At 41.6% G+C, this 8,972-nt stretch overlaps 1 protein-coding gene across 1 annotated transcript; it reads right to left on the reverse strand.

Annotated features, from left to right (window-relative positions):
• Positions 1-277: 277 nt before the first annotated feature.
• On the reverse strand, positions 278-3,034 carry LOC104426370 (protein trichome birefringence-like 3). Its single transcript, XM_010039391.3, has 6 exons — positions 2,719-3,034; positions 2,392-2,629; positions 2,138-2,309; positions 1,429-1,628; positions 1,147-1,305; positions 278-1,054 (listed from the first exon to the last, which is right to left on the reverse strand). Exons 1-6 carry the CDS (start codon positions 2,912-2,914, stop codon positions 721-723), a joined length of 1,299 nt encoding a protein of 432 aa, XP_010037693.2. The 5' UTR covers positions 2,915-3,034; the 3' UTR covers positions 278-720.
• Between the last annotated feature and the right edge of the window lie 5,938 nt (positions 3,035-8,972).

The raw sequence follows: 8,972 nt of genomic DNA on the forward strand, positions 1-8,972 counted from the left end.
TTCTTTAATGGCCCTGCCTTCAGACCAAAACCCAAGTACATGGAATAAACTCATCCAAGATGATGAATAAGACAACCTTACAATGACACCAAATTAAAAACAAGCACTGTCAATTTCATTTAAGACGTTGGTACTACAAGAAAGAGGCATGAGACATGAGTGGAGAAATAAAAAGGGGGCAAATGGAAGGTTCCAACCTATAGCAGATGGAGGCAACTGGGAACAATATTATATAAATATCGTTTAACCGTCCCACTTTTGAAACCGATAACCCTAATTTAAACAAGCCAATCACCTTTATATAAGTCTTACAAATAATGAAAATTCGGTGTATACTTGTCTAGTCGTTTGAACAAAATCTAGTAAGGAAACTTTCGCACCTTAACATCACTCTTCATTAATTACTCACGGAGGAGAGAGATGTTTGTAAAACAATTTATCAAAAAATATGCATATTTGCAAAACAATGACACCAAATTGCCCTCTTTAAAAAAAAAAAAAAAAAATCAAGCACTCAAACCCTGGCACCCCTCAAATCCTCTGCTCTCTTGTTCCCAATGGCCCCCAACACCCACAGAGCCCAACTCCCTCCACTCACCACCACCCATTGCCACCGGGCGCCGCCCTGCAATCTCCGAACCCCTTCTATGGCGGTCGAGCACATACAATATCTGGTCACAGGAGCACATGCCCGTTGGGCCATGGATCCCATGCTGTTGCCTACAAATGCGCGTACAATATTTGATTCCAAGTGTCCGGGACGCCGGGCAAGCACCAGTGTATGCAATCCGCGTGATGGAGCGGGTCGGCCTTTTGCTCGTCCGTCAACAAGCTGCCTCCCGTCTCGGTGTAGATCGACGAGTGCGCGTCGATCCTGTACTCGGAGAGCTGCGTGACGTTGATGAAAGTGACGGGAACCTTCATCTTCTCCACCACGCTGGACACCACCTTCATTATCCGCTTGTCGGAGCCGGTTCCCCAGTGGTTCTTCTTCATCACCGGCTTTGTTTCGTTGAAGCACTTGATGCCATCCTTGTTATTCCAATCCACGCTCCTGTATCGAGCCATGACATGTGCTGTTAGCTATCGATGTAATCGCAAGCGAATTTGGAAATGAATATGCGCGTGCTTGAGAGGCTGAGAGACCTCATGTGTGTTGGGGACATGGTGGTGAACAAGACCCGGGTTTCGTTCGGATTGATGGTGGAATCAACCCAGTTTGCCCATGTTTTCAAAGCGATTCTGTAAGCGACCGGCAGGTCCAGCTCTTCATACCCTTCTTCGCCGTTCGCGAATGAACCCCATCTGCATCAGCTCATGAAAAGGACAAGAACCGTGTGAGGCCCTTCTTTTGCCTATCTTTGAACAGAGGATAAAGAGTCAGATTCGAAAGGTGATCAGTTCGAAACAGAGGAATTAGTTCATTACAGAGACTTGATCCTGAGTCCGGTCATCCACCAAACGTAGCTGTTGAAGACGAGGATGTCAACCCCGGTCCAGTGCTTCGCGTGCTTCATGATCGAGTCCACCTTCAGAATCCTCTTCCTTGGATCGCCTACGATATGCAGATCGGAATTGGACTCCACCAGAAATGGTGACCAGTAGAACTCGATTGAAGCATTGTACTCCTATTGGAAGAGATTGGAGCATGCCATCGTCATCCATATGTCATTATTCTTGAATTATACTCAGCAATGCTACGCTAAAGTTTAGATAATAATCCAAGAAATCCCGTGCCAGACTCTTCTTAACTTACGTTGAAGGGAACATTGTCTTTCAAGCAAAGCATGCTCACAAATCACAAATAATGAGCCAAATTAGTCTATTCTTTTAGCAACATTACTTTCGACATGACTTGGGTAAAAGTGAGTTTATATATAGATTGTATTGATTTGCTTGAAAAATGTCCTTGAAAATTCCCTTTTGCCATAACTTTCAAATGAGTCTGAAATTTAAGCCGCGAAGTATAGAGTATCAAAGTAAGCCCGATACTAAGTGTGCTGAGATTAGCTTACCAACTTGTAACGAACAGGATTGATTTAGTAAAATGCCAACTTACAATCTGTCTCTTAGCGTAAACCAAGCAGGTGGACCAGTCATCATATACTCTACCTAACGTAAGTCATCAACCTAATACCTTAGCCTTGAAGACTGAATGCGCCCGACCTCGCCTCATGGACTTCTGTTTTTCTGGTATGATGGACTCCACCAAACACACGAAGGATTGCCATTGCCCTCTTTGAAGTGAATCTCCTACGAACATCAATCTCTTCCCACGAAGTTTCTTCAGTGCTTTCTCTGGGTCGAATCTGCGAACATTACATTAGACCTCAGACTGCAAACTCTGGCTTCAAAGATAAGGTCGCGTGCATGTACCAATGAATTGCTTACAGTGGCAACAGACAGTCATCGGGCTGCCATCGCCAGCGCTGATAATCGGTATCGGGCCGGCCGTTCTTGACGCATTCGACTTGCCGGTCAAGATATGGGCAGCTCATGTCCGTGTAGGGAGGCTCGTACGAGCTGTTGAACACCCACTTTCCGCTCATGACGCTGCACTCCTCAGGGTCAAACTCGAACCTGTCATCCATTTCCGGGTCGATACTGCTGTCAACTCCATCCCTGTCACCTGCAAATTTGCCCAAAAAAAGACACGAGAGAACTCCAGTTATTTTCATGGACGTCACAAGCCGAAGAAAGTATGTTCACGGGATTTACCGGTGCTCGAAATTGCAGAGTCTTTTTTAGAGCAGGACTTGAGCTTAGAAGTGAAGGGGCCGATCGTCTCGGAGTACATGAGACCGATGAACGCGAGAGTGCAGATCAAGACGGTCGTTATAGAAAGAGGGAGCTTCGCTCTGTAGTGCAAGTGCTTCACTATGGCCAGCGGAGGCAGTGTCGTCGGGGTGCCCATCGGACCCGGGGCAGAGAGAGGGAGGGGGGCTCTGAAATCAAGGACGAGGAAGAAACCAGAGAATGATGAGAGAAACAACAGAATGACGAGGACTTTAATCAGCTGATCAAGAAGACAGGCGAGTCACGATGGGGTCTTTTTCTTTTGGGGGACGTCATCATTTAATGGGTCATTGAGTAGCAGTAAAGCGAAAGCGACGTGAGGTTGGGTCGAGGATTGAAAATCGGGGGCAACGGTGGTTAGTAGAGGTAGGTTGAAAGGATTACATCCGGGGATTTGCACCATGTTTTTCCCCCCATCTCTCTCTTTCCCCGCAAATGGAGGGAGGAAGCTACATGATGATCCCAACCACTGTGCAATGCCACTGATATCAAGGCCATCCTTTTGGAGAATTTTCTATAGGTGGGAGATAGTTTTCCGTAGAGAGGATACGCAACCGAAGCTCGCCTCTCTCTCTCTCTCTCTCTCTCTGCAACTAAAGCTCTCTCTCTCTCTGCCGTCCAATACTAGGTCTACAAAGTACATTCCGTGATTGATGTACCATAATCATGCATGATACTAGGTCTACTTTTTTAACAACTCATATACCTCTTGGGGTAGATGTGTATGGGTGATGTCACTTTGATCTGTTCTTTTCTCAATGTTTGAAACTTGTCCAAGGGGAATTTGGCAGGTCGAGCATGTGCCATATGATTTTGACTTGTCTGAAGAGGTTGATCCGCCGCGGTATGCTTGGACTAAGTCAATATATACAATCAAAATTGGAACATAACAGAAAGCTATGCGGAAGCTAAGAAGAGTAAATGTTAGCAATTGTCGCAGGTATGTCGTTAAGGGCGGTAATCTAATAGTGTATAGGAACCCTATCCACTAAAGAATTTGGCAACACCTGTTTTTCTATTTGATCAAGATGTAATCATGGGTTTGTACATTTTATTTTTTATTTTTGGATCTGTGGATCAGCAAAGAAAAGGTGATTTCTACCTTTTGTGAGACTCTAGGATTGCAGAGAAAATATATGGCCTTAAGAGAAACAAAATTCGGAAAAAAAGAAAAAAAAAACAAGGGGGAAGAGGGAAAAGAGAGAGAGAGAGAGAGAGAGAGAGAGATCGTGGAACAGAGGATACTATGCAGTCGTGCGAAAATGGCAATTTTCATCCGATAATTGCAGCAAAGCACGTTAAGAAAAGAAAATTTAGTGTGCAAAAAGGAGAGATCAAAAGAACATCAGGAAGTATCGATTTGAGAGCAAAAACAGAACAGATCAGTTTGCCGGACGGAACAGAAGATTTTGCCTAACACAGATGCAGAAATCGGGTTGCGCTAGAGTGTGTACTTGTTATCAATTAATGGGCACGCGCTGTTGGAAATTAGACTTAAAGATAATCGCCAGGGTGTCTATTCGGTCATTGTTCGAGTCGGTATCAATCCCAAAGCATTGGAGACACGTCGGACCAGAAATCTGCTTTACCCAACCAGCGAACTGGCTGGCTATTTGTACAATTCGGGTATAAAAGAGGTGCTTTCGAACCATCATCATTCGTGTCCCGAGGGCCCCCCCAAGTCGAGCACTCGAAGTCCTACACCGTGCTTGAAGCCTTCTACGTATCACCCTCGCTCCAGTCGCTCGAGGAAAGGTAAAAATCCCAAAACTATTACAATTATCCATCCCAATTTTCTTGGTTTTTTTCGCCGGATTGGAGATGGTATTTCATCGAGACCCATGATAATTGATCCACGTTTAAATCCTCTAGAATGCTATTCTATGTTTTGTGAATTCGAGTGTGGGCTTGTTTGGCTCATACATTGGTCCAATCGTCGATTTATATGTGGGATTGATTCTCAAGTGAGTGTGATTGTTCATGTTCGAATGACCCACTTGTGATGTAAGAACAATGAGGGGATCAACCCTTGAGCCTAGAGGTTGGAGCGCGGTCTAGAAGTCGCTGGTTTGCCCTTGTACAAAGTGCCTTTTTTGGCATGGCAGAAAACGACAAGCTTGTGCTGTAATATATCTCAAAAATGCTAATGGATCTTGTAATTAAATTAATGCGAAATATTAGAGAAAAAATTATGAACATTAAATTTTACTAGAAATTTACATGATTCGATTTAAGCGTCATTACCTACTTCATAGGAGAGCCAATAACACATAATTTACTTAGTAATCAGAGTTTTTGGCACAACTAGGTTAAGCCTAACGTAAACCCATATTCAACAATCTCTCACATAGAGCTCACTTAAAACTTACAAAGATAAAATCTGATAATCCTCTTGTTTGCTTTGCTGTTTTTTATATTAGAATAGAATAAATATATATGTGTATTATTCCTATCCAAAATAGCAAACCTTTTTGGGAAAATGCTCAAACTAGGAAACTTGCTCAAATTAGAGACATATTCTCCACAATCTCCGTTTTGGCTTGACGTTCAAGTCAAGTCATAGTGTTCACCGTTCACGTTAACTCTCCCATTGCCCCGATGGGCGCTCAACCATCACAAACATTCATCAAGCTCAAGCAAAACTTGAACTTGTTTAGAAGAATAAAGTCGGTCCACATGTCCATGAGATCCTCCACCACAAGAAGCTTCCTTATGGCCATATCCTCTTCCGACATGCTATTTCTAACACAAAATTTCAGTCATCAATAAACTCGATTCTTTAGCAATATCTCTATCTTCTACCGAACATCACATCAACTAGATGTCCTATGCTAACATCACTATTTGAGTCATTAAATGACACCGCCTCTTCAGCTCCTACCATAGTCACCATTTTTTCATTCTCAATCATAGACAGACCATAATGAATCCAAACAACACCCTCCAACTCATAGCACAACTAATAAAAGTAAAGGCATAATTGCTTAATAATCGACCACCTTTCAAATTCCCTACATGACTCGGGTTCACAAACCTAGTTACTGCCACATTGCCTAAACTACAACATTCAAAAATATCCCAACCTTTGTCATTCTCATTAAAGTAAGGATGATTTATTTCATAGCATCACAATGTAGACTTGGATTAATTGTATGCATTTTCCTAACTACAAGTGATAGATCAAAGATTGGTACAATCCATGGTATAACTCAGACAATTTACTATACTAGCATGTGAAACATTAGACAAGTGCTCCTCCTCTATCAATATAGAGTGACAGACTAGACACTTTATATTATGTAGCGAGTGGGGTAACAGAATTTCTTCATGTTGAAGCACCTTGACGCTTTTCTAACGTAACTCTTTTGAGTGACTTGCAACATTCCAATAGTCTCTCTACATCTCCATACTCGAAGTTGTCTCTACTGCAACGAAATTATATATTTCAATATCTACATACAATAGTCTCTCGATCTTATCCACCTCTGCTGACCACCCCGAAGTTTCATCTATTGTAATAGTGGAACAATTGGAATCTAACGACTCCGTAGGTGCCATCACATCTAGTACACTTTGAACATCTTTAGGCTCTCCCTAGAGCTCCACTTGTTCCTGAACATCGTCGAGATCTTTCTTCATAATTGATTTCTCACTCCTCTTTTTAAACATAGTAAATTCGTCAAAGATAACATCTCTGTTGAACATAACTGTTGTCAACAAAGAGAGCCTCCTAGCGAGCCCTCTCCCCTATAGGGAAATGTTGGCGACGCAGCCCTTGTTGTCACAATTGACACCTTGCAAGGACCAATCGCAAGGATCGCCATTGAGGATCCATGACGAAAGGTACTTGCTTTCTGGCTTGCTTTCTGGATCTAGATTGGCTTTCGTGTCCAAGATAGCTCTCAGCTCTGCACCTGTTGCAGAGATAAACATGTTGCTTTGGCTCTTGAGGAAATGAAGACCCAGAAGACCCACAAGAAGAAGAGACGCTTTGAGGAAGAGAAACCCAATTCTTCCCCCGGCCACCGCCGCCAACTCCCCTCTTTCTCTTAAACCCAAATCTAACGAGGGTGTCTTGCCCTTGCCTATGGCTAGCAAGGGTCTATTGGCAACCCTTGCCAGCCCGGAGGAAAAAAAAAGAATAAAGAAAAAAAAATTATAGAAAAAACTCTACAAAATTATTAAAAATGTCAATGTCAGTATCGTTGTGCCACGTAAAACGGTTGGTATCCACGTCGGCAATTTTCAATTTAAATTGGCCAGATAGACAGAATTAGTATCAACATAAAAATGTCTAGAAATAAATTGGTCAAATTGAAATATTTAGTACTGAATCAGTTCCAATACGATGAGTGTAGGATTTTTTTTTTTTTTTTTGTACTTTTCCCAATATCCTGCATAATTGCCCGTCTTGCACGCACTTATGTGTTCTTGTATGACCTGTCTTCACATTTATAAAATTAACATTTAGTATTGTCAATCATGCATCATACAACGAAGGAACCATTTAGATCTAGGAAATCGAATGGCATTTTAGGATATTTCCTTCCATTAAAAATATATATGAAATACTACATTATCTCGTTTTCTTTTTTGATTTTATTTCTAGAAAGACAATTATAAACCTTAATCCTCCTTTTTATCAAGTCAAAGGGAGGAAGTCGTTAAAACTTCATTATTCCATCAAATTATATTGATGATGGTTAGCCTATTGGTGTTCCATGTGGAGCATATAAATAACAGGAATAAATCTATTAGAGATCTTTGAACGTTTTCAAATTGTTTGACATCAAATAATGATATGGCAATCCACATTGGTTAGAGCCATATGACTGCTGACCTAGCTTGCCAATTGCTGATGTAGATTACAAACCCGAGAGAGAGAGAGAGAGAGAGAGAGAGAGAGAGAGAGAGAGGTGACAAAGGCTATTGAGGTGTTAGAATATTTAAGTAATAAATCAGGCCTTCATCTAACAACTTAAATTTTTAAAACAATTAGCAGTAGTCCAATGTAATATCACGTTACATCAGAGTTGGAAGTCTTGAGTTCAAAATCTTACCGGATCCCATTTGCCTCATCAATTAAATTTCCACGCTTAGTACTAGGCAAAAACCATATTAAGCGTGAAGAGGCATATTAGAATTTGAATAATAAATTATTCTCTCGTCTAACAATTTAAACTTTTAGAATAGTTGGCATTGATCTCACGTAATCTCATAGGAGGTAATGGCCCATTTCCGTTGTCTTTGATAAGCATAACATGCGTGCACAAAGAGACCCTGGCCATCGCTTGCAAGCATGTTCCCGTAGCCTTGCACGCACATGGATCTATGCGAGGCTTGCACTCGTGCAACTCTGCCTCATATATGCGCATGGTCAATCTGAAGCGAGGTTAATTCACATGTCACATCTGTTGTCGACAAGGGACAAAACCTCGCCTCTTTTTTTTTTTTATGACCCAAGGAACCCCGCGCATCGTACCAACACGGACAGCCTCTTATTGATCTGCAATTATGCATCACTTATTGAGGAAGAAATTCTCTTGGTAAATCATTATCACAAATCAAACAATATAGCACTTGAAGGATTCATCCGAGTATTATAACTCATTCTTAATTAATGCTACCTACTAACATTTGCACTCCTCTTTCCAACTACCGCCCAAGTATCGATGCACTCGCTCCAACAAACAAAGGGAAATTTAATCCCGCAAGCATTCATTCGAATAAGAATGATAGAGTTGATCTCCTGAAGGACGTGCATCCTCATTCTAGTCATGGACAATTTCAATTACTTTTCTCATTCAGAAGAAATTCAATCCTAATTCGGGTCGGACCCAACAACCACAGAAGTACAAGATATAATGCACCTGATCAACGAGTCGAGAAGTAAGGAGGGAAAATAATGCCACGTGAATGATGGGCAATTAGAAAAAATAGCGCCTTTGGTTTAGTTAGCGATGATCATGAACGCCACCTGTACAAGACTTGTCTGAATTTGCAATTGAAGGCTTATAAAATGTCAGCATCGTACCGTAACTGAAAAAAGTCAGAACTTGTTAAAATAGGGTCAAAATGAGAGCAAGCGTCGATGTCCATTTCTTTCTCATTAGATGTTGTGACTTTGAAATCTTAACTGGGATATAATCAAATGTGAATTAATTAAAAAAGTTACT

Source organism: Eucalyptus grandis, chromosome 11 (assembly GCF_016545825.1).
Source record: "Eucalyptus grandis isolate ANBG69807.140 chromosome 11, ASM1654582v1, whole genome shotgun sequence".
Classification (NCBI taxonomy): Eukaryota; Viridiplantae; Streptophyta; class Magnoliopsida; order Myrtales; family Myrtaceae; genus Eucalyptus; species Eucalyptus grandis.

What these genes read in the sequence shown, in the direction of transcription:
- LOC104426370 (XM_010039391.3), bottom strand. Translation starts at nt 2,914, where the DNA reads ATGGGCACCCCGACGACACTGCCTCCGCTGGCCATAGTGAAGCACTTG. An exon ending in GATGACTGTCTGTTGCCACT is followed by an intron (nt 2,310 to 2,391) that starts GTAAGCAATTCA and finishes TAATGTTCGCAG; the next exon opens with ATTCGACCCAGAGAAAGCAC. An exon ending in ATGTCCCCAACACACATGAG is followed by an intron (nt 1,055 to 1,146) that starts GTCTCTCAGCCT and finishes GGCTCGATACAG; the next exon opens with GAGCGTGGATTGGAATAACA.